This window comes from Nannobrachium achirus (assembly GCF_963921795.1).
Source record: "Nannobrachium achirus genome assembly, chromosome: 11".
Classification (NCBI taxonomy): domain Eukaryota; kingdom Metazoa; phylum Chordata; class Actinopteri; order Myctophiformes; family Myctophidae; genus Nannobrachium; species Nannobrachium achirus.
The window spans coordinates 44979473-45005595 of record NC_137820.1 but is presented as its reverse complement, the minus strand read 5'-3'; the positions used below and the strand labels follow the sequence as shown (position 1 = coordinate 45005595).

General features: G+C 41.1%; 3 protein-coding genes across 4 annotated transcripts; 2 read left to right on the top strand and 1 right to left on the bottom strand.

Annotated features, from left to right (window-relative positions):
• Window positions 1-938: 938 nt before the first annotated feature.
• On the top strand, window positions 939-2579 carry LOC308294366 (cytochrome b-c1 complex subunit Rieske, mitochondrial-like; the record flags this gene model as incomplete). The annotated part of the gene is made up of 2 exons (XM_080737098.1): window positions 939-1047; window positions 1969-2579. The coding sequence occupies 2 exons, from the start codon at window positions 939-941 to the stop codon at window positions 2577-2579; spliced, it is 720 nt and encodes a 239-aa protein (XP_080593224.1).
• Window positions 2580-3416: 837 nt separating this feature from the next.
• Window positions 3417-8987, bottom strand: LOC308293864 (protein C19orf12 homolog). The gene is made up of 3 exons (XM_080736507.1): window positions 8932-8987; window positions 7563-7723; window positions 3417-5789 (listed from the first exon to the last, which is right to left on the bottom strand). Exons 2-3 carry the CDS (start codon window positions 7720-7722, stop codon window positions 5524-5526), a joined length of 426 nt encoding a protein of 141 aa, XP_080592633.1. The 5' UTR covers window position 7723; window positions 8932-8987; the 3' UTR covers window positions 3417-5523.
• Window positions 8988-9885: 898 nt separating this feature from the next.
• Window positions 9886-23752, top strand: uri1 (URI1 prefoldin like chaperone). Of its 2 annotated transcripts, XM_080737711.1 has the most exons (11): window positions 9886-10409; window positions 11497-11531; window positions 11738-11816; window positions 14398-14533; window positions 16742-16833; window positions 18391-18442; window positions 18930-19161; window positions 19460-19709; window positions 20123-20265; window positions 21142-21376; window positions 21990-23752. In XM_080737711.1, the coding sequence occupies exons 1-11, from the start codon at window positions 10302-10304 to the stop codon at window positions 22176-22178; spliced, it is 1551 nt and encodes a 516-aa protein (XP_080593837.1). In that variant the 5' UTR covers window positions 9886-10301; the 3' UTR covers window positions 22179-23752. The 2 variants fall into 2 exon arrangements, with proteins under 2 accessions (XP_080593837.1, XP_080593838.1); XM_080737712.1 differs by lacking the exon at window positions 11497-11531.
• Window positions 23753-26123: the final 2371 nt, after the last annotated feature.

Genomic DNA, 26123 nt, shown 5'->3' with positions numbered 1-26123 from the left:
AAGAAGAAGAAAAAATGATGCAAAAATAAAGGTATTTACAATATAAGGGTCAGGGCAGGGGAAGGGAGGTAGGCCTAAGGTAAGTTTACAACAATTTGGCAGCATAGAGTATATATAAAAGTTTGGCAGGGGTGAATTTGAGGAGCGTTCCGGTATTCACCGGGGGAACACTGCACATGTATGTAGACATACATAACTCCTGTAGAGTACATTTATTTTGAAGACGTTCTATCTACAAGAGTTATAACGGCGAGCGGGGACGATGGCAGAGACTTTCCGTCCATTTTCTGCTCCAAACATGTACAAATGCAATATATAAGGTGCTCACCGCATTATTGAAACTGTTTTCTACCGACCCGCTAACTCTTCGCCATGTGTTCGTCCATATGTTTCCAATAAATTAATGTTTACTCAAACTTGCCTCGGAATCTCATTGGCTTTCCTTGTTGCCGCACATATCACGTGACGTTGATCCCCCTCGTTTTGTAGGCGGACGAGGAAACGCAAGACTCCCAGACAAGTTTGAGAAAACATTAATTTATTGGAAACATATGGACGAACACATGGCGAAGAGTTGGCGCGTCGGTAGAAAACAGTTTCAACAATGCGGTGAGCACCTTATATATTGCATTTGTACATGTTTGGAGCAGAAAATGGACGGAAGGGCTCTGCCAGCAAGGGCGACCCCGCTCGCCGTTATAACTCTTGTAGAGAGAAAACATCTTCAAAATAAAAGTACTCTACATGAGTTATAATGTATGGCTACACATGTGATGTATGTACAGTACACACGACTACGCGGAACGTTGGAGGCTGCGCAGGTTTCCAGTACGGCAGAGAGAGCACATAGGCGGGTTTATCCTCTATAAGAAAGGTCGGTGTGTCCCGAACTCCAGCAGATTGAAGCCGCAGAACAGAACCACACATCTGGGTTCAACATGATGTCTATAGCCGTCCGTCGTGGCGGGGCTCTGGCCACTAACACGCCGAAGAGTCTGATGTCAGGGGTGATCGTAAAGGGAACGGTGCCTCTGCCAGCTGCTTTGGGTAAGGTGGTTCTATGGTATGGCCGTCGCCATATGCATTCTATAGGACAACATGTCCGACTACTACGTAACAGACAGTACAGTAGGACATGTTGTCCTATGTCTTTTCTCTGTTGTCATTTGATTATGTAGCATGTATATGTCATTAATGTTCTGTTATTTGTCAGGTTACAGGCATGGTGGAAGAAGTAGTTGTATTATATAAGTAAAACATAACAATATTAAATAACAATACCACAGTGAAGTAAAAGTATTTCACAATCATATTATTGCGTTGTAAATGCATTAATGTGCTCATCACTTTTAATTAACTCAATTAAGTAGAGTACATATAGGCCTACATACAAATTAGTTACTTTGGTTACAGGTGTCAATTTGGACAGAATTTCTGTCCAAATTGACATTTCTGTCACAGAAATGTTGACATGCAGGGTTTGTGTCTGTCGAATTGCACCATGTTCTTGATTGTAGATAAAGGTCCTTTGTAAAACGTGTGTTTGGAGGATTTTAGACAAAACGTGTTAGGATGTTGTGGGTATTATGTAATGTGATGAATTGCAAATTATGATGATAAGTTAGACATTACAGATGCATTTGCAGACATTCCCTGAAGTTTGAGATACAGACAGTATGGGCAAGTTCTATACAGCTGCAACTTTCAATTAGTTGCTTACTTTTTCAATTAGCCTAATCAAATAATCGAGAAGCACAATTATATTTTAGTTTTTTATATATTTCTTTACTTATATTATATTACTTTATATTTTCACCAGATAACTACCAAAATCTAGTTGGAAGCTGTTAACTGAAAAACATTTAAAATGATAACATTGTAAGTTCGATTCACTGTTGTAACCCTAGTTATATATATTTTAGCATCTTATAATTCCCATTGACTGACAGCGCCCTGTCTCATTTGCAGCTCCAAGTGGAACCCGCCTCGCCCACACCGACATCAAGATTCCTGACTTCTCAGACTACCGTCGTCCGGAGGTCCTTGACCCGAAAAAGTCCTCTCAGGACAGCGCGGAGGAGAGAAAGGCCTTCTCCTACCTCATTACCGGGGCCACCACTGTGGTGGGCGTCTATGCGGCCAAGACGGTGGTCACACAGTTTATCACTTCCATGAGTGCTTCCGCGGACGTCCTGGCCTTGTCCAAGATCGAGATCAAGCTTGGGGACATCCCCGAAGGCAAGAACATGACCTTCAAGTGGCGAGGCAAGCCTCTGTTTGTCCGCCACCGCACGGAGAAGGAAATCGCCGCGGAGGCTGCGGTGGACGTTGGCGAATTGCGTGACCCCCAGCATGACAAGGACCGTGTGCTCAACCCCGAATGGGTCATTGTCCTTGGCGTATGCACACATCTGGGCTGTGTGCCCATCGCCAACGCTGGAGAATATGGCGGCTACTACTGCCCATGCCACGGCTCCCACTACGACGCTTCAGGGAGAATTAGAAAGGGACCCGCTCCTCTCAACCTGGAGGTTCCCTTTTACGAATTCCCAGATGACGACTCAGTCATAGTGGGATAGACACTAGAAGCTCTACCTCTGTGTGAGAAGCTCGAAGCTCTACCTCTGTGTGAAGAAGCTCGATTCATACTTTTTCCCCAAGACGGTGTCACACGTCAAAAATAGCTCACCTACAAGCTCACAATGCGTTACACACGCGACACATTGTCACATTGTGAGCTTGTAGGTCAGATATTTTTGGCGGGCGAGGAAATCTTGCAATGGAGCATATATTATGTTATAGGTTAGATCAGTCATTTTAACGAATTAATTATTTCTGTGTGGTGAGATGCAAACATCTCTTAATAAATACATATTTTAAGTTACTTTTGTCCCTGTCTTTTCATTTTTCAAGGGTAGAGTGTAGGGTTGGGTCATGAGACTTGTATTCAATATCAAGATTATTTCACACTTTTGCCTCCATTACGATTAATACATTATTGTTTAAAAATATTCAAAATAACCGATGTAAGATTGACTATTCACTGTTTGAGTGTGTATAATACAGGGTTAAGTGGTTAATCTTACTAATCGCTTTTGTCGATTATAAACAATATATATATTATTTAATAAAGATTTGATATATAAAAGATATAAATTAATTCACCTAGATAAGTCGGTTATTGCTTCTAAATATCAGTACTGTATATTGTTGGTTAATTACCCAGCCATAGTAGATTGTTAAATAAGTAAACAGTGTCCAGTTCTGGATTACATCATGAATTAACATTCAATATTGTACACTGTCACCATTTACAGCTGGGTGAGATACTATTTTTAATTTATAAACAAAGTGTACTCTATACAACAGTAACATTTGTTGTTTATTACCGATCATCCACAACCACAGTGAGAAAAAGGATTCTCCAAAGGCCAAAGAGTATAATATATCATTGCTGACTGTTGGGCAAAAACCTTGCATCGCATTATTTCAACTTTTTGTTTCTTCTTAAAATAATGCCCTACAATGGTAAGTATTAACAAGAGCTTGTGAAGAAAGTACATCGGATCACTTTTTTTTTCATTTCCTGAAAAGTAACAGTTTTGGACATAAGATTTCCAACCAACAACAACAATAACAAAAAGGAAAGGTGGGAAAGCCACTTGAATGCACAATCAATTAAAGATAGTTTAATCTTAAAGTTTTATGTCTGTCTGTTTCTGCCTGACAAAGACGTAATTGCAATGATGTTCAAACTACAATGTTCAATGAAGATGCCGGTGTATCTAGTGTCCAACCTAATGCAACATCTGTTTATAATAAGGTTATTGATAACCAGTAGGTGTCCAACCTTACACCAGGGTATACTGTAAATGTCTCAATGGCAGAGTAGGGTGACCACCTCCAACCACTGCTACTGTCGTTATTAACATACTCTACCATGCAGATTGGTTCAAATGTTTAATTCACAAAAATACAATTAAAATGGGTTGCAGCCTTAAGAGACAACTCTAGTGCTAACAGTAGGAACAATATAGTAGTATTACTGGATTCCTGGATTGTAGCACTAATTGTTCATTAAAATGACTGCCCCACTTTACCAAGAAGTAAGAATTTCAGGTAAAAGGTTTATGGATGTCAAATAATGTCAACTTATATACAGATGGTGGCAAACATTTCTGCCAGTCTGATCAACAGTGTGGAGTCACATTTAGACAAACCAATAGAACAGATTCCTTCAGTTTAATACTTGGCACCATAAATAAATGCCCGGCAAAACATTATGGTATGCTGTACAGTGTACACAATGCTACTACACTGTAGGGTCTGTAGCCTTGCTAACAAATATGCAATTTTGGCATTTAGTTCCTTACGCAAAGTGACTTGATGTGTGGTCTGAGTAAGCGTCAAACCATCACAACCTTTATAGCTTTACATGTGATTATCAGCAATTGATATAAATAAATAAATAGATAATGCACTGCTGGTCACATGGTGACTTTAGGCTAATCCAGTTAAACAAGCGCAGCAGGTCTAACATTTAAGACTGTACACCACTAAGACACGTATCTTAGATACCCATGTACTTGAAAAAGTACTTCCAAAATGTCAAGGATGTACACAATTCCAACACCAGAGGCAGCTCCACAAATAACGTCCAAACCAGATTTGGCTCAAGTTAAATTAGTTCTCTTGCTATGCCGCAAAAATGTTGAATGCCCTACCGTTGGCCTTTAAGGAGTATAAATCCCTACCCTCCTTTAAAACCGCTCTGAAAAGTCACTTACAGGTGGCTGCAACTCGAAACTGGTAAAAAGAGAAGAAGACTATCCTATTCAAACTTTTAACAAAGTATTCAATCAATCAATCCATAGATACGGCTCTTCAAATAGTAAAATCAACATGTTTGTATGAAATTAGAAGAAGAATAGTGGGACACTCAGGTGGCACACTGCTAAGGTGCATGCACCGCGGAGGTTGTGGATTCGAATCCACCGTGGTGCATCCAGCTTTGTCGAGTGTCTAAATACTAACACAATTGGGCGGGCAGGGTGATAATTGCCACTGCACGTAATCCTACAGGCTGCGGCGGCACCTGTCAGCAGGCAGTGTTGGGTGGGAGGGGTAGCATGAAGGCTCTACAGTACGTCCTGCCAGTGGGGGCTCCTCACTGGCAGGTGAGTCAGTAAGATACAACAGCAGTGACAACACAGCAAGTGTGTGGGGACTGGGGAAGAATCATTTAGCACATCAGACTTCTGTTTTTTACCCTCCTGAGAAAAAGGGTTAGGGTTAGGGTGTACAAAAAAGGGGTACAAAAAAAAAATGAGGAGACTATTTTGGAATACCGTATCAATTTCTAATCAACTGAGCAGCCAGTGAAGATGTTTCACCAATATTTGGAATTACATGATGATACAAACCAAACCTTTAAAAAAAAATTGCATCAGCAAAAACAACCATGATGTTCAGTCAGTTAAGACACCTCACTTTAAGGGACCAGTTCTACATCCAGACATAAGTTTAGTCCACATAATGCACCTCTGCCTGCAGTTCTCTTGTTATATATCCAAGGAGGGCACCAGTGACCTGCTGTTTCATGGTGCTGTTGCCCATTACCAAGGCAGTCAGCTGGGCTACATCTGTCCATTGGATGTCCCCCAGAATGGCCATGACGTCCCCATAAAGCTTCTGTTGCTGCAGGGGAGAGAGCTCCATGATGATCTGAGGTAGAGGTTTGAACTGTCCACTGGTTAGCCAGCACCCCAGAAGACCACCAACAGCGCCCCCTGTTGGAGGGAAAGGGAGGTTACTTTTAGAGCATATGGTAGTAGTGATATGGCACCTAACAGTAGAAGTAGAATCCTGTGTTTGAGTATTATAACTATAGACCATATTCACACCGCGGCCATCTTGGATCACATGACTTCCTGGGGTAGCAGCCTGCACAAGCCTGCATTACAAACCATTGTGAACAATGGAGCGATGGTCCCAAAATATGAGTTCTGTTCAACCAATTTATTTTTACAAAATTGATAAATGGGCAGATGACAAGATCATCATCCCCAAAATGATTAAATAGAAGGGTATTATCCACAATATTCATGGTAGTTAGGCTGCAACCTTACTGTGTACAAAGACTTGCTATCTGTGCAGTGCTTGCTCCACTATCATATTAAAGGAGGTATAGTCAACTTTTTCTTGAAAAAAGGATGCTAGTCTAAAAGACTAGAATGTAAACAAAGTGTCGGTCCGATAACGGCCAAAATAATTATTTTATAATTATTTTACGCTTTTTGTGGTCATTTTTGAATAGAAACACATGTATGAAGCTTATTTTTTTATAAAATATTTTCGAAACATTATTTTTATTTTAGCATCCGTTTTTCAAGAAAAAGTTGTAATATTAACAATATGAAGGCAGAGCAAGCACTAGTCTGCATACTGTAGCAAGTCTTTGTACAGAGTAACACTGCAGCCTAACTACCATGAATATTGTGGATAATACCCTTCTATTTAATCATTTTGGGGATGTTGATGTTATCATCTGCCCATTTGTCAATTTGGTAAAAATAAATTGGTTGAATAGAAGTCATATTTTGGGACCACCGCTCCATTGTTCACAATGGTTTGTAATGCAGGCTTGTGCAGGCTGCTACCCCAGGAAGTCATGTGATCCAAGATGGCCACGGTGTGAATATGGTCTACAGTTACAGCCCTAAGCCCAACCCCTAAACAAAAATGTAATGTGTGATGATGAACGTTATCGCTATTTAATAATTCACGAGGTCAGAATGACTGACAGGTGCCTGTGTCAATCAACGTCATCTACTTCAACTTCAGCTACTCCCCGTTGGTTCGTGTGGTACCCCCCTTCCCCCGCCTCCCTGTTCGCCCTCCCCGCACGGCCGAGCCAGTGTGTTGCGCTGGCCTGCCTCCGGTTCAGCCAATCACAAGCTGCAGCTGACATCACACCGATATGTCCTATGAACACAAATGTGTTTCCGTAGCCGCTGCCTTGTCAGTCTATAGCGCTCGTCAGCCCGCCCCGTCTTTACATATTAATGTCTTCAATGAGTTGTGGTCTGCCAACTTTTTGACCGTCAAATCATATTCCCTCCAGCGCAATGTTCCTACTTTCTGGACCGTTTCACTAGGAACTGCGTCACTATAAGGAAGTGGAGCAAGTAGATAACTTCTGTTGCAGTCCATTAACAACTTCTTAAACCCTATATACTTTGATTGAGGTCCCCCAGGGACCTATACTTGGCCGGCACCCTCCTTTTTTACCTCTACACCAAATATCTTTGCTGGAAATATCTGCAAGCTCACGAGCCCCAACCAACGTGACGCGTTGTATGCTTGTAAATCCGCTGTATTTGTGGAATGTGTACCTATGACATGCCCAGAGTATAGGGACCATAGGATTAACGTGGTAAAGGATGTGTGTGTCAAAGATATTGAAAAACAAGAGGATGAGAATCAGTGCCATGACAACAGTGTGTTCATTATGACCTGAAGCTAATCAAGATAAGATGACTGGGCTGTGATAAGTTACTTACCCAATGCAATACCCAGAGGTCCTCCCATCAACCCTCCTGCAAAGGCCAGAGTCCCAGCTGCTGCTGCACCCTTCCCTGAGCCCTGTACCGCTGTCTTTATCTGCTGATTGGCTGACAACTCACAACAGAGGTGCATGATATCATTAAGTCGATGCGACATTCTGTGAAACCAAGCAAGAGGAATTTAGATGTTATAGTTGAACAACTATCATCATAATAATAATATGATACCCAAAGATGCTTTAAATGGGGGGTATGAGAGAACAACAAAGAAAAACAACTTTATTAGGGGGAAAAACACTAAGAAAAGGCTAAGACTAAGGAATAAAATAAAAACTGTGGAATGAAGAGAGGGGGTTTTGGAGGGTGCATGGGGGCGTCTCTGAGAGTATTAGTTCAAGTACTGGGGAGTGCATTCCACAGGGTTGGATTTAATTAGAGCCATGGCAAGTTTATTTGTACAGCCCATGTCACACTCATAATGTGTACAAGGGCCATTAACAAAACAAATACAAATTAAGCCATAAAAGAATAAAGGTTAAGTTATCAGTGTGCAATCAACTATTCATATTATATTGTGTAAGAGCATGTATCCGTCTGTTTTGCCACCAACATGTGGAACTTGTTCTATGGAATCATTCGTCCAGGGGCCCCTCACCCTGGGACAATTTGAGGGGTCCACATGGCCTAATATGTATCAGTTTGAGTGTCCCTGATATGAACATTTTTAGAACCACACACTGTAGTGTAGTACATTACTATTACTAATATGTGTCCCAGAGCATGGGGATTTTTTCCACAATATTTATCTTTGGAACCAAGTCAAACTATATGCCTACAATTATTTTACAAAAGTCAAACTTCATCTGTTACAGCATTGTGCAGCATTGTTCAGCAGGCCTTGTTCAACAGTCAATACAACAATGGTTGTGTGGAGTCATGTGATGTGATGTGATGTGATGCATTATTGTGTGGTATGTTGTCTTGTTGCATTTTATCTGACTGCCATGAATCAAAGTTTCCAAAGTTTCCTAAGTAAATAATCTGACATCAATTTTGCTTCAGTGATTAAAAATATATATATTTAAACCAAGCTTAAGTCAAAATAACAATAACATGAGAAGTGAATAACACAAAATAAATGAAGGTAATAACAGCCTAATAATAACAACAACAGTCAGTGCCTTTGGGGAATGTTAGATCATATTTCAGCCAGGGACTTGCTTTTTCCAAAATAGCGGTAGGAAGCTGGGTCTGACTGAATGACTAGACTAGACAATCGTGTTACTATTATTAGCTACCCAAATGTGCCTTTATTAGCCTTGCTTAAAATAAAATGTAGGCCTAAATGTAAAACGAATTGACTCACCTGTTTTAGTTGTTGTGTGTATGGGTGATTTCCAGATCTGTGTGGCATGGCATGGGACAACATTACAGTAAGATCATGATCGCATCGCAATGCCTGATGGGGGACTAACAATGCCAGTACGGCGGTTTCGCGCACCAATAGTCGATCTACAAGCTCACAACGCATCGTGGACGCGACACGTAGTGAGCTTGTAGATCGGCTACTGTCGGTGCCCGACTTTGATTCGCCACTACGTGAGCCAATGAGCTGCAGAAGAATAAATAAAATAAAAATAATAAATAATAGAAACGCTAAACATCTGCTATAGCATTATATGGCTGATTAAAACAAACGAATCAAAACGTCATTGTGCGGTGCATGGTGTGGAAATAAATAATTGAACCAGTGATGATCAAAGGCCATTGACCTACTTGTCCTATCATAAACAAATAATTACGTAACAATGTCACGTGAGGGTGGGGGAAAACACACCTACTTATTTAAACTTTTTGATAAAGACGGCATCATCGTCAGCCACCACAGATAATTATGTTTAATATTTGTTTGCCACGTTGACGCCACACTGGTCGCATCTTGAGTGGTTGTTCATGTTGATTCAATCAGTATGGTCGATTGTTTACATTTCGCATTGATTACTGATCCACATTTAGTCACAGCTAGTGCTTTATTTACCATTCAGAGCTCAGATCCGGTCTAGAGCCCGCCTACCGTGTTGGGTAACGTCCACACACACATAGATTGATACACAAACCAGTTTCCGTATCCGCTTTGGACAGGATATGCAACTTGCAACGTGAATCGACCTTAGTCACGACCAGGGGGGCAGGGCAGACGGCATTCTCGCGAGAGCGTCGCTAGCCAAAAAAAGAATGGATCTACAAGCTATCGACTCTAAGCACTTTGACGCGTCGATGGCTTGTAGATCTCTTCTATTTTGGCAAGGGAAACCTTCGCACTAATAAATGAGGTTTAACATGGCGCAGGGTCGGTGACGGAGGAAGACAAACAGCCCCAGCTGAAGGAATATACTCATTTTTATCAATTGTTGGCCTTCATTCCATTCCGTGGACGTGTTTTTATGAGGAACATGCAGAGGTCGTGAAATGAGCGTGTGAAATGGTACCGCTGTGGATAATAACTGCTACTACTACTGCCCTATTGATGAATACGGAAAGAACGGCTTCTCTGTGGAATAACAGCTCCTATTGCATTCATAAACACTTCTTTAGGACTCACAGCCCCTGCTGAGCACTGTTGCCTTGCTCTTCTTGTTGTTCTCCTTGTTGTTGCTGACATTGTAACATCCGACCGTATTTGAATTTATTGCCAGACAACACAACACACACGTGCTGGACAAACAACACGCAACGATGACCGAGGAAAGTCAAGGGAATAATCACAATAATCCGAATAATAATCATGTGCAAGCAGAGCCTCCTCTACCGGGGGTTCAAACACTTAGAAAGCAACATGAACAGGTAATAGCTGTTCACATCGACCTTATGGAGCAGCCTATCTTTTTTTTTTTATTATTATTATTTTGGAAGTATTCTATTTTTTCCCCCTTTTTTTTACACCCTTTAGATTTTTAATGCATTTTCCCCCCCACCAAAAAAAATATATGTATGTTTTGTTTTATTAATATTATTGATTATTTGTTCACAATATCGCCACTAGCCACGCGGTGCGCAGGTCTGCAGGAGCGATGTGGGGGGGGGTAAATCCAACAAGACTTAATAGGGGGGTTTAAATAGACCACGTGTTTAGGTCTTTTCACAATGCAACGCCTCGGCGTATTAACAGTAACATTGTGCAGTTTGTTGCATCGTTCTTAGGTAATTCATCTGCTCATCATGGTGTCCATTTTGGAGAAACCATCAGTCACATGTTTCTGGTCGTGTTTTATTTGGTTTCCTCAATGGCTACCCAGTAGTACCCACATGAGAACTCCAAACTTTTATGTGGAAGCTTAAGCTTGCAGTGTTGTAATTTAGAATTAAATGGACCTAAAATGATAATATGAATATGTTCAGAAGATATACATACTTCTTGACTGGTCACTGGTCACTGCATAGGCTACTGTACTGTATGTGGTTTGTTTGTAGCCCCCAACAGCTGTGGGTGTGGGTGGGGGCTTCTTCCACTGATCAATGTATCTGACAACAACCCCTTTGGTTACAGGTGTAGGTTACTGTAGGTTACTGTAATAACTCAGACAACATACATAAGTACAAAGGTTACAAATGGACCCGGCCATTTGGTACCCTAAACTTTAGGGCCTAAAGTGCCATTCCCACCATGGCACAATGCCTATAAAGATAACTATATCCTTCACCCTTGTATCTTTTTATTGTCTGTGTGAACGCTGCCAATGCCATACACTTGATTTTGAAAACTATACTTTTATAGTTAAGTGCTCACGGCTCAGTGGGAATGGCCGTTTACACTCTTGAGTTACACAAACTGTGTGTGTGTGTGTGTGTGTGTGTGTGTGTGTGTTTATGAACAAAGAACTGCACTGTACTCAAACTGTATCCTATTTGAAAATGTTTGTCTTAACTCCAGGTTGTGAAAGACTGTGAAGGTCGGATTCAACACTGGTGAGTCGTAATATAAACACAGTCTGGTGCCACCATAGCTATGGTTTGCGGAACCTTAAAGTGCTGCATTATTACTTAAACCTGCTTAAATGTTCCCCTGCAAGGTGGGAAAACTAGCTTTGGAAGAGAGCCGTGCCGTCAGTTGAAAGTGAGTTGTCTGGATAATGGTTTGCCTCTAACGGAAATGCTTATCTGTGGCATTGCAGGAAGAAACTGGCTGGTGACTATCAAGCACTGGACGAACGTCTTAAAACGCTCCCAGATCAGCTGTCTTATGATGTCATGGTGAGTCCAATGAATCTGTCTCTGCACACACACACACACACACACACACACACACACACACACGTTAACACGCTGAGACAGACGATTTCTGAGATGAGGTCTGGGAATTAGCTAAAAAAAAATATAAAGCCATGTTCTGTACGTGTCTTTAGGTTTGACATTTGTCTGTTGTAATAAACTCACCTGTTAGAAGAACTGGTGGTGACACATACAAATGAGAAACTTACTTTGACCTGAGGCAGATTCTAAAAATGCCTTCTAAATCCATTTATTTTCTGAAAAACTATTATTGCTAAACATATAGCAACAGCTAATATTACAAGTTAAAACAAATACATTTTTAAAGAGCTGCTATCGTAAAACGTGCAGTTAAAAGTGAAATGCCAACTCAATAACCATCTCAGTTCATTGTGAAATGACAAAACTCACACCATAACATAATTTCACTATCTCCCACCTTTTTCTCTCACACTTTCGTAAGATGACAGCTGCCGCTAGATCTGACACATTTACAGCGATCACTAGGGTACCTGTGTGTGAGAGAGGGACATGTTGATGATGTGTAATGTTGCAAGGGGGGCGGGTAGTGTGTGTTTGTGTGATCAGAAATACATTTGGAGGTGAAATAATGAAGAGTAGCATGGAGCCGTTCATTGCAGAAAGCTGTGTGGAAACGTAGACTTGATACTCCCAGTTCTGTCATGGCTGTACATGCTGTACACAGACTAACACAAACAGACGGTAGATGCCGAATTCAGCAATCTGACTGACTACCTATATTGCTGGCTCAAAGGTGGTAAGAAAATGACTGGTGATAGTCGATTAACTGATATCAAGACGATATTTGCATCTTGTACCATATCGGTAATCTGTTGCCAAGGATGCTGATGTAGCAGACGCATTTATAATTTGGGTGGTTGAGCTGTTGTGGTGGCAGAATTCATATAACAATCATTGTGGTATTGATTTATTACATGTATTAGTAGACCTTCTGCAGGGTTGTTATCATCACCTGTTCCTCCCTGACAAACCCCTTACAAACAGCCGACTCACACAATCCTGTGTGTGTGTGTGTGTGTGTGTGTGTGTGTGTGTGTGTGTGTGTGTGTGTGTGTGTGTGTGTGTGTGTGTGTGTGTGTGTGTGTGTGTGTGTGTGTGTGTGTGTGTGTGTGTGTGTGTGTGTGTGTGTGTGTGTGTGTGTGTGTGTGTGTGTGTGTGACTATAGAATAGAGACCATGTAAGGTGTGACCATCTGTTGTTACTTGTTACCCTTTTGTACGTCTGCCTATGTATAAATGTGTGTGGGACATGGGTGTTGGGGGCGGCTGCCGGCTGCTGTGATGAGGGATACAATAAAGTATGAAGTCTGATTCCTGACAATGCAGTCTGCATCTTCCTGATCTGTTTAACTTACTTATGATTACACTGTGGGAGTGATTCACAGCAGCAGTGCCGTGGTAATAGATCATCAGGTGTTTACAATTGTCTAATGTTCTCTCCTCTTTATGGTAGATTGCAGTACCTGGGCTCAGGGAGAGTGTCAGCAGAGAGAGAGCTGACTCAACTCTGCAAAGTTAAAAGACTGATTTAAACACATAGCAAGCAGCAGTCACAAGGCTTGAGCTACACTTAGCCTGACTCGAATACACAAGTGTGTGTGTGGTTAGTAAAGTGCAGACGCTTTAATTACAAAACATTCATCAATTGTGTCCGCAAGAATCCACAGTAGTACATATTGTCCTATAGTGATGTGATGACCAATGTGCACTTGTGCAGACAGGGACTTTCTTATGCATTTTTCAGCTCAGTGGGTTGATATATCGGTCTGAAATTGATTGAAGCTGATTTCCCAAATGTAAGTTATTCGCATTTTTTGCCACAGGCTAATGAGATCTGTAGTGGCAGTTGTAGTCTACAGTAAGGGGTGCGCACATCCCGACTAGTTAATTATGGGTATTGGAATCTTTGACCGAAAGTGGAAAAAATGGTTAACATATTGGCCTTCCGGTTCTCCAAAATATCAGAATAGCTTTGACCTTGAAAAATCTAAATCGATGAACTTATGGTGTTGCATGGGTAAAGTTCCTGCCCACCACCGAAGAATAGAGTTTGAATCCTCCACGATGTACAGTATCTGCCCTGATTTAGAACTAACCTAAATGTTCACAGAAGGTGGCAACATTCCAGGATATGTACAATGGCTTACATTACACTTTGTCTCCCTGTCTGTCTGTCGCTCTCTATCGCTAACACTCTCTCTCACGTGCTGTCTATCTTTTCTCTCACCTGCTCTGGAGAATAGGTTTGTTTTGATGGGTGTGTGCGTCTGTGTGTTTGGCTAGAATTAAATCCCTTAGCATATGGCAAAGTTCTGCCAAGTCTCCTGAGCTTTTCAGATGCGTGCCACTTTGTCGTAAACACATTTATTCTCAAGTGTTGTCGGTTAAAGTCACGAGATTGCTTTTGTAAGTTTTGTTTCATCTTCACCCGTTCCGTTTTAACATTTTACAGTCCTCCCAATGGCTTTATTTCAATCCCCTCCCTTTGTTTTTCTTTCTTTTTTCTATTATACTGGCTACAGGTGCCATTTGGTCCGTTGGCGTTTATGCCAGGAAAGATGGTCCACACCAACGAGGTCACAGTGTTACTGGGTGACAACTGGTTTGCTAAATGCTCTGCCAAGCAAGCTCAGAAGATCGTTGACCACAGGATGAAATGTATGTTTGGAAACTGTTTTACTTCCTTATAACTTCTGCATAACTCAGTGTTTAAGAGAAATCTCTAAATTTTCATGGAATTTATGTTCTGGCTTTAAGAAATTACAATTCATGCAATTATGTTGCAATAGAACCCAAATAATTCAATGAATTATAATGAATGAATTACAAGAACATCATACCATACATAATCATGATTTTGCTCAGTAGTGCTCTTTTTCATCCAGCAGATGGTACTGTCGTCTACATTCTAGACATGTATTGTAGTACACTAGAAACTCTAGTACATACCCCAATGACAAATAATTGCTCAGAAAAATATTTAAACAAAATGTATTTGGTCACTTGTCATAACTCAAATTAAGATATTTATTTATTTTCTTTTCAATCATTATATCTGCACTTGTGGTAATGTAGCACTAATAGCCCTAAGGTCTCTTGGCTTAACCACATAAACCGTACCATCCCTATTTTGGGCAACGTTTCAGAAACTTTAAATCTTAAAGATAAAATAAAATACCCCCCGAACTAAAATACAGTAAAATTCAACAATTTTCCAAAAATTGTGGAAACGGTTTACCTACAACATTTAATGTAGAGTAAAATGGGAGGCATCCTTGCATAGAGCCCTGGGGAACGAACACACACACACACACACACACACACACACACACACACACACACACACATATTGGCACATCCACACTGAACGTGAATATTATGTGTTGAAGTGACGTTATTCTTTTCCAAAATAAAGTAGATTTTTGTAAGAACGAGGCACCACCAAATGAATTGTTTTATGTTAAATATATGTTAAATATTCGCATTTGCGGATTGTTTATTCGTCACACTCCCCTCTGTGTAGGGACATTAACACTGTAAATACAGAGAAAATGTGCAAATACTGGTCCCATTTGGTTCCATTTGTACACTCTTCAGAGTTAAATAAACACCAAGTATCGGGTGTATCAGGTGGTCCGCGGTCTAATGCATATCAAACGGGGGCTCCTGGTAATGGTAAAAAGGTTGAGAATCCCTGCTCTTGCAGAGGCTACTGTGTGTCTAGTCAATATACCTCCCCCCTCCCATTCCACTCCTGAAAACCTCATATCAAGTCAAATGAGCCTAAGTAAGGATCTGTGATGTGAACATTATTAGGGTGCTCATTGAAGCAGAAAGGCGCTCCATCCTCTAAGCTCATCCTAAGTGCTGTAATACAAACAGAACTGGCCTGTGTGATGTGACAGACAGCGGCTGAGTTGTCACGGCCTTCTGTGTTTGACCTTTCCCCACTTCCACTAGATGCACGGGCTGGAGGGGCTCGCCGTCGCCATGGCAACAGGGGCCCTCCGCTCGCCATTAGTAAAAGGGCTTAATTGTTGTGAAGATTTAACCCATTCAGAACGGGTACACTATATTGTGTATCATTATTTTATGCTTTAACTATTGAAAAATAGCAGATATACAAGCTCACTGCGAGCTTGTAGATCTGCTATTTTTGAAAAATCGTGAAAATCTGAATTTTGACCCGATTCTATAAGTGTCTTTTCAACCCTTCTAAGATTTATTTGTGTTTTTATGTTTCTATGTCAGCAATCTGGCTAGCCATCGTCAAAGAAAAGGTCCTTTTCACTTAACTGGAGCTCAGTTAGTCTGTTCTTGAGAGACTATGTCAGTGGTTCTCAAACCTTTTCATGTGAAGGACCCCCAAAATTATATTTATTTGGCCATCTCAAAGTATTTAGTTCCAGGGACCACCCAGAAGCAAAATTTTAGTTACAAACGTTCGCTTTAAAAATGTCATATATTCAAAGATTTGCACACATTTTCACAACTTTTCATAAACAGCAGATCTACAAGCTCGCAGCGCGGCACTCGGTGCCGCGCTGTGAGCTTGTATATCTGCTATTTTTCACTGGTTAAAGCATCCAATAATTTTAGGCCTAAATGGGTTAATGATCCGGAGTAGCGCGGAGGGCAGGGGATGTTATGAACTGTTTGTGTCATCATTTTGCTTCATTTCTATTTTTTCCTCCCTCCTTTGCTGTCAACGTGTCCCGAATTTTAACTGTTGAGCTGTCCGATTGGCTCGCTTCTCTGTTTATGTTTTATTCACACACCCCCGTTCCTAAACTTAAGCCAATAAATTGCCTCCCACACGCTCATGTAAATACATTATTCTGATGAGTGAGTGCTTGTTGTTCGCAGATGTTGAGGGTGAACTCGATGCCCTGCACAAGACAATGAAAAACTTTGAATCCCGATTTGAGTTCACCAAAGATCTGGAGGACGTATCTGGCGTAAGTGTTTTATATACTTAAGTAAATCTTGTATTACATATTAAAATATAGCTGCAAGCAGCGATAAAGTGGCCAAGGCAGAAAAAGCAGGAAAGCAAAAAGGCATCAAGGGAACGCAAAGAAGACATCAAAGAAAACCTAGAAGCAGTGTTCTTCCGAACAGGACTCCGGCAGGTCAGGTAGGTTTTTTTTGGCCTAGTGGTGACTCTATAATAGGCCAAAGTGAATGTTAACATCAACTCAACCCGATGTGGGGTTTGAACCGACAACCATCCGTATACCAGGCACAGGCACTGACCACTACACTACGGCAGTCACACATAATGGACCTGTCATTTAAAAAAGAAAAAGAAAAGAAAAAAGAAAAATTTTCAAGTAATGTACTTGACGCCTTCTTTCAAAATGATATAGCGCCCCCCTTTGGCCAATTGGGGTAAGATTGGTTTCAGTGATATTTGGACTTACCCTCTACAGTAGTTCATCATGAAAATGTTACTTTGCATGTATGTTTTAGAGGCAGAAGAATAATTTGCATAAAACTTGCAATATTCATTGAATTATTAAAAAAGCATGTTTAAATTTAAAAAAAATCCGATCTGACAGATCTTTAGATATTGGTCCAAAGTTCATGTAAAAAAAGTTCCGTGCACGTGACGCAAAAGTTCCGGAATAAAAGCGAGTTTAAGTGTTTTACAAACTGCTCAAAATGGCAGAAAATCTAAGGACGGAGCGTACTTAACAAAGACACGGATGGCTTCCGCTTGAGTCAAGGCACGCGTGTAACCAAGTTGCATGTCTTTAAACAAAATGAGGCATGACTTATGCCCCTTTAAAGTTTGAGTTTTCAAACGCTTCGTATAGCGCCCCCCTTTGGCCAATTCGAGTAAGATTGCTTTCAGTGATATTTGGACTAACCCTCGACATATTTGCCAAATGCCATGAACGTGTCACTTTGCATGTATGATTTAGAGGCAGAAGAATAATTTGCATAAAACTGCAACATTGAGTGAATTATTAAAAAATAATGTTTCGCTTTAAAAGAAATCCGGCCGCTGTGCGATGACCGCATTGGTCCAAAGTTCATGTAAAAAAAGGTTTTGCGCACGTTACGCGAAAATCCCAGGAGGAGATAGATTTTGACTGTTTTTCATATAATTCAAAATTGTGGGAGAAGTAAAGGTCAGAGGTCAAAAGTCAGAGCATAAAAGTTGTTTGGCATGAGGAGACGCATAAGTGTATACAGGTTTCATTGCTGTACCTGAAACAGGGCATGAGCTACACCAGTTCAAAGTTGGCATTGTTCAAAGGCTTCCTACAGCGCCACCCTTTGGCCGATTGTTGCGAGCTTCGCGTTTTAGCCATTTGGCATAGTCCTCTGCCATACTGCCGAGTTTCGTAAAAAGCGACTGCACGATCTAGCCGCTAGAGAAAAAGTGGCGGAAGAAGGAGATGAAGTCCAATAACAATGAGTGGCCAAGGCATTGCCACTTCGTGGCCTTGGCCACTAATTATTTGGGGACATGCTACTGACTTCCACTGATTGTGCTTTTCCTTTAGAATAAACATGACATCAGAGAAGAGGTTGGAAGCCAGGAACCTGTCACCAAAGGTATTTGGGAGTTGGCCTTTTCTAGAGCCCAACCGATATACCAGTATTTAAATGTTTATGTCGGCAATTTATTCTGCAGCCTATATGTGTAACAAAGTTTAACCACTTTCAACCACTTTTGTTTTATTATAAGCTAAATGTACTCTTAACAGAAACTTTAATCAAAACTACCTTTTCAAATTAACCAAGATTACATTTTTACGTTTTACATTTACACAATGTCAAGCAAAACATTGGTAATCGGTCGGCTAGTACAGTGGTTCTCAACCTTTGCTGGATCAGGGCCAACTTCAAAAAGAGAATCAATGGTCTAGGACTCTCCAAAATCAGGATCAGCGTCACACCCAAAAATCATTTATCGGTCGCCGGGCTCTAGTCTTTTCATTGCCTTCCTATTTCATCTGTATTAAACATTATAGTTGCTGAGTGTTATTATTCTGAGCATAATATGCATTTCTGTCTTCTCTGCTGGTTTTCCTGTGAACAGGAACGCGGCGTGTGGCCCACAAGCCCAACTCTAAGCCCAAGGTGGACACCATTCTGAATCTACCAGACGAGAAAGAGGAGAGCGGAGGCGGCAAATACAGAGTCCTGTCCGAAGAGGAGCTGTGGACCCGGCTGGATGAGCTGGAGAAACTGGAGGAAGAGGAGGAACAGGAAGAAAGGGAGGAATTGGAGAAAGAGCTGGAGCAACCAGAAGAACGTGATGGACAGGACAGGTAGGTTCACTCAGCATTTCTAGACACTGATGATTTCACTCATTATGTTGTGACATCGTCCTTGTTGGTTGTGTTTATGGCAAAATGGTGATCTTGAATTCAGAAGATGTGAATCTGGCTGAAACAGACGTATGGCAATAAGGCTTGTATTTTAAATATGATTGTTTCTAATACACCAGTGGTTCTCAACCTTTACCACTTTTGCAGGCCTACCTCATGTTAAGTGTGCCTTTTTAAGTAAACAGAATACATTCTTCCGTGTCCTGGCTCTGTACTGATGCACCTCAAACGCTTCCAGGATGTCGGACACCGTGGACATAAACGGCGAGGACGCCATGTCCTCTTCCTCTTCCGAGGAAGAGAAGGAGGCAGATAGTGCTCCGCCACAGACGCCAGGCTGGACCCGCGATCCCCAAAACCAGCAGGTCAACGGTAAAGCTCTTCCGCTGAGCAGATACATGATAGAGGAGGAGGAAGAAGAAGACGACGGAGACGGAGACAGCTGCCTGCCCACCATCTACTTCACTCACACAGTCGAACCCAAGAAGGTCTGTGCGGTTAAAGTCCTGACAGCTTAATCCTATCCTATACTCCTATGCTTTTAAAATCACTTTGGTGAGGTTTGGGTTGTGTATTTGAGGGTGTATGATGTAACTCCAAATATTGATGTGACATCTTCAATAGTTGCTCCATTGATTATAAATGGATATTCCAAAATTTTAATAAATTAGTAAAATCAATAGGAAGGTTGGCATTTAAGATATCTGGTCAATGTTGGGAGTTACAGTTGACATGATTTTACCACTTAAGCCATATACATGTATATACACTATTAATATAATATAATATTTTTGTGAAGGAGAATATGTATTTGTTGCCTATATTGACATGCCCAAAATAGGGAAGCCAGGGTTTGTGTTGTTTATGATTGTCCCCTCTGTCACTTGTCCTCTTGGCTCAGGTGAGGATAAACACAGGGAAGAACACAACTTTGAAGTTCAGCGAACGGAAAGAGCAGAAGGGGAAGAAGAAGAAGAACGGCCACACCAACGGCCACTCGCACCACGAAGTCCATAAAATCACAACACCGGCAGACATCTACAGGTTAATAGTTTTGGCTGTAACAAAAAGTTAATTGCTAAAAAGTTGACACTTTATATTCTGATGGTAATCATTGCTAAAGATCAGGGTTTAGGCAACCTTAGGCACGGGTGCCAACATTGGCACAGGGGAGGGGGATCACTGGCACATGGGCAGAAGTGTGAGAGACGGTGTCTTTTTTTTTAACTATTAAATGAAGTCACCTAATCTACAGCAAATTGCATCCTGTGCATAATTCCACATTCATTCAAATTCTGAACTGTGACTGGTGAAGGAGTTGGGGAGATTATTGCTCTGAGTCTAATGATCGTTATAACAATGTCCTGCCAATAAAAATATGCCAGAATGTTTGATGGCGTGTCATTAAAACTATGTTTACATGGTATACTGACATGGCATATGGCATCTAGAAAACAAATATGGCGCTTAATTTCAAAAAGGTTGCTGACCCCTGCTATAGTGTGTTTGTAAGGTATCCCCATTTCTCCAGCTCTTTAGTAAAAGGAAAATAAATCGGGATACCAATTTCACCCAGTCAAGAGAGAACCCATTTATGAGCTCATTACTCTACTCATTTATTACTTCCAATTTCACTTATTTATCCTGTATGAGTTCTCTCTCCTGATGGGATGAAATTGGTATCCTGACCTGAAAAAGTTTTTATGAAGAGCTGCATTTTACTAAAGAGCTCTAAACACTCTAGAAGACAATATTAATGGTTATTATGGGAATATCGAGCTATATAACAAAGAATATCATGTACGTACATTACACCTTATTTAAATACCAACGTATACACACAAAAATCATACCAATGTTGTTCTCTGAATACATTTTCAGTCGTGAACTTTTGTGGGTGTTTTGGCGTTTTCTTCTCAGGTTGTTTGTGGACGTGAGGAACGGCGAGCCTGTGCCCAGGAAGTCCATCCTGAAGTCTCGCAGCCGTGAGAACAGCGTGTGCAGCGACACCAGCGAGAGCAGCGCCGCCGACTTCGAGGAGCGCAGGGTGGTGGGACGCAGCTTCAGCCACGATGAGCACAGCGATACCAGCGACGGCATCACAGAGGAGGACAGTCCCACCGCGGTCGCGTTGCACCCACCCAATCGATTTGAGGTACCATCGCCATTAGGGATGCGCACCCATTAATCCAGTGATTCTCCACCTGTGGGCCGTGAGGATATCGCAAGTGGGCCCCCAAATAATTGGCAAAATAAATATAAAAAGATTTTATTGATAATGTAACATTTATGTAAAATAATTATGTACATGTACAAGTTAAAGCATACTACATTGGTTCTATTGATCTAAGCCAAAACAAAATCAATTGATTGATCATTAAAATAAACATAAAATGCACACAGCCCTGCCCTTGTTTAGCGGTCAAATGAGTGGGTCACGAACACTTTCGAGATGTTCAAGTGGGCCCTGATACATCAGGGATTTTAAGCATAGTTCATACCAAAGTATGACTGTGTTGCCTGCCGTAAATAGCAGACCTACAAGCTCACAACGTGTCATGGATGTGCTTGTATATGTTGCCTATTTTTGGCATGCAACACTGTTGAATAAATTAAGCATTTTGGGATGTTGTAGAGAAGAATCTGAATTGCCCCTCAGACTCGTTAGTCTTGTCCGTAAGCTGCTAGATGACCCTGCTAGCACAGGGTGATCAAAAACAGAAAACGTATCGATTTTCCTTCACTGATTGTGTGTGGTGGTTTGTTAGGCGTTTTCAGGCACCGTGGTGGAGAAGGACCCCATGCCTTCAGTCGTTCCCCATCAGACCATCGTCCCACCTGCTCTCCCCACAATACCAGAGAGGAAACAGGAGGAAGTCACTCCAGACGCGCCACCACCCCAGGAGGCCCCGAAACGTGTGTCCAAGTTCAAAGCTGCCAGGCTGCAGCAGAAGTGAGCATCCATGAGCAACATGTCTGGCTGGTTCTGCTCCGGCTCCTTTTTATACTGTCAGTGGTCTTCCTTTTTCCCCCCTACAATCTGATTCTGAGCTGGACAGATCACCACCTATAGCAACTGTTATGTTCGTAAACATCCACTAGCTTGGTATTAGTGCATATTGTCGTTGTCGGGTAGAAACCTTGTATGTTCAAAACCAGGGCTTTTCAGGAAAATAAAAAAATGGAACATGTGTTGTAGTTACGGTATTTGGTCTCAAGCTCTTAACCCATTAAACCCATTAAAGTGTCTTGTGTTAGTTTAGATATTTCCGTTAAAAATAGCACATAATACACTTTGTGCCACGATGCGAGCTTGTGCATCTGCTTTTTTTTTAGCATTTTTGAAAAGTCTTGAAAGTTTGAGAACTTCTGATTTAGAAGGCATTTGTAGAATCGGCCTCAGTTCTGGGTCAATACTGTTCATTGGATTCATATTTATTAAACTCACAAATAGACTTAACCACTTCCAACTTGTCTTCGATATATTGGGCATGTAATTATAGGTGAACATAAAATATATTCAAGCTTGTAGATCTCCTATTTTTGCATGACACTGTCATGATATGACAGTGTAATTTATGAAATTGATGTAAATTGGGTTTATGCTATAACTTATAGCAAAATAATGACTGTATATAATATAGGGCATACATTTATGAAAAGAACACAAAAGGTGAGATATGGACATACCGTACAAGGTTTCTACCTGATGGCGATGATACAACCGTTCTGTTTATTGTAATATTAGGAAAGCAAATCAATTAATCTGTTTCATCATTCTTTATTATGCAGCATCCTGCTATTTAGCAAGCAGCACTTAAGTTCAGAAACATTAAATATAATAAATCTGTAGTTTATTTAGCTTATCCTTTCCTGCAATACTATGACACTTAAACACTAGTCCACCTTGGCGTTGTGCTCGTTCTGTGGTGGTTGTACTTGCTGGTGTCTTTCTTATACTGTGAAGGCCAGTGTCTTATCCAGGCTTTGATTTGATTTGCAGAGGAGGCGGGGGGTTGATTTGCAGAGGGGTAGGGGTGGCCCCGGTCATACATTTTTATGGACAGTAGGGATATGTTTGATCCTTGCTTATGGACCGACTGAATTAAAATACCTGCACTTCCTTTGGGAAATGTAGACTGACTGATATGTTAATATATGTCTTGATATCTATAATCAAATTAAGTTAAAATGGCTGGTCATTCGGCTACTTCTGCTATTTGTTATATGAAGTATATGGTTTAAGTGGTTAACAAAATGACCCCACCCCCTACAAATCGATCCCTGGTCTTATTGATCTACTGCTATTCTGTTCATCCAAGATATTGCCTGCTGTAGTGCAACATGCTTTGTCTACCGTTGTTTTATTTTCTCCCTTTTTTTCTATGATTGGATTAGGTGCTAACAGCCTGTAATTTAACCTTCTCTTTATTCTGTTGAATGTAGGTTCACTTTTGTGACCAGCTTTATGTAAGAACAAAAAGAGAAAAGAAATCTTGTAAATTGAAAGGTTAATAAATGACTTTGGCTATTTTTGTTGCTTTAATGATCGTTTATGGCATTGCTCCTAGAAGGGGCGAGCCGTCAAGAATAAGATCTGTATGACTGTACAGAGGCTAATCTCGCAAACCACTGGAACAACCGGTGCCATTGCCAAATGTCTTGTGCAAACTGTCAGAAGGCCAAGGATGCCGATCCTTGCATATTTTCTGCATTTTGTGCAACTATTTTTTCAACTTTTGTAAAAGGGTGTCATGTCTGATCCGCTGTCCCTCCATATTTGGGCAGGACTGACTTCAGTGTGACATCAATGATCCATAGGGAAGCCAGACTGTTTATAGACCTCTTGTTTTGTGCATCCTGCCAGAGATGTATAATGTATTTCTTCACTGTACCTCCTGTTTACGTCTCAATCATTTCAATCATTCACATCTCAAATAATGGGGAGCGTGTCACTGTTACTACATCTCATCTTTTTGACACCCGACTCTAACCCTCACCCTAACCTTAACCTCTGTGGAGTGAGTCGCTAAAGCCGACATCATAGTCGCCTGGGCGGTGGAAGGCTTTACACCGCGGTGTAGTCTTTTCGAGTCTTTTTGAGTCATGAAACTACAACGTTACGTCATTCCTCGCGGTGGAGAGCTTTACACCGCAAGTCCCAACACATCTCTCTGTTTTTACTATCAGACAGACAGGCTCTACACCCCGTTCACTGATTGGTGGACCTGAACCGGTCTAGACGGTAAAGGACTTCACCGTGGGCCCCGTGACTATGATGTCCTACACTTATTTTCTGACTTGAGGTGGAAAGCTCTCCACCGGTGGATAGCTCTCCACCGTACACTCTGATACGGGCTTAACCCTCCGGTCGAAATGATGGGCGTTCACAAAAGCGAGATTTCCCCAAATAATGTTCCAGTACCTGGAGAATGAGAGAAAATGTGTGTCAGATGGTCATCATGTAGGAAAGAAATGTCTTTAACGGATGGAAATTGTACTTTTTAGATGCATTGGCTTTTTACAGGACACTTGACAGGTATTATATTTGTTATGATGAATACAATTCTGCGTAGGATGTAAATGACAGTTTGAACGCTTTGCTTTAGTGAAACAATGTGTAGTGCTTCTACACTTGACATAACAAGACAAGACAAATGGATTTCACTTAATTTCACTAATTTGTCCAACATGTGTTTTTCTGGTATTCATATATTTTTATTTTCAAGTCAAGGACCCCCTAACTGAGAGGGATAAAACAGGGACCCACACTAATTGTATAAAATGTTGTCGCTTTTTCATAGATTTAAAATATAAATGGTGCATTTATATAGCGCCTTTATCCAAGCCGCTTTACAATGATTGTGCATTACATTCACACACACACACACACACACACACACACACCATGCAAGGCACCAACCAACTTGCTCATCTGGAGCAATTAGGGGTTCAGGGTCTTGCTCAAGGACACTTTGATATTGACTCTGGGGGAGCTCGGGATCGAACTGAGAACCTACCTGTTCCCAAGCGGCCTCTCTACCTCCTGAGCCAATGCCCCCTGAGATGGTCAGAATTTGGGAGGATGGCCCCTTGAGATCTCATTTTAGAGGGGGTCCTAGACACATAAGTGAACATTACAGTACAAATACACATAAGTAAAACATTACATATAATACAAACAATACACAACACATAAAAGCAGTTGGGTTGCTCACCATCTCCCATCCACACCCCCAGACCTAAACTAATTTTAAAATAAAAAGAATGGAGAATACAGTACTTTGACTTGAATCAAAGTTACAAATAAAGTAAATACAAGCAGTTTAAGCATGAACAGGTTGTTTCGAGATGTGCGTCCAAGGAAGTCCTGAAACGGCCAAGAGGGGTTGAGAGAGATTGTTTCAGTCAGATGGAGCTTTGTAGTGGAATGCTCTGCGTCCAGCTTGCAAAGTTATTGGGGGACAATAAAATAGGGATGTTGTGAATGTCTAAGTGGATATGGTGATGTGTATGGTTCCAGGGTCTGTTTCAAATATGAGAGACAGTTGAAGTGAACATATTTAAAAAAGAATAGGTACCTGAAGTTGCCTATGGCTTCATAGGCTTGTTTGACATGCAGCACTATTATCAGTGTTGTGTCAGCAGTGTAGAACAGTGGGAACATAGCATTATAATGAGACCAAAACATCATTTTACATATTGTGCTAATTGTTTGGGAAACAATGAAACTTTCCTTTAATACTGTTGCACAAATCTCAGAACAACAGTCTGAGATTTTGCTTTAATTCATGCAAGACATTCATCCAAGTAAGGATGAAGAATGTTTCTCACTTCAGAGTAGGTCTATCATTAATTAACAACATAATCCCTACTTTGTCATAATAGCTAAAATAGCAGAT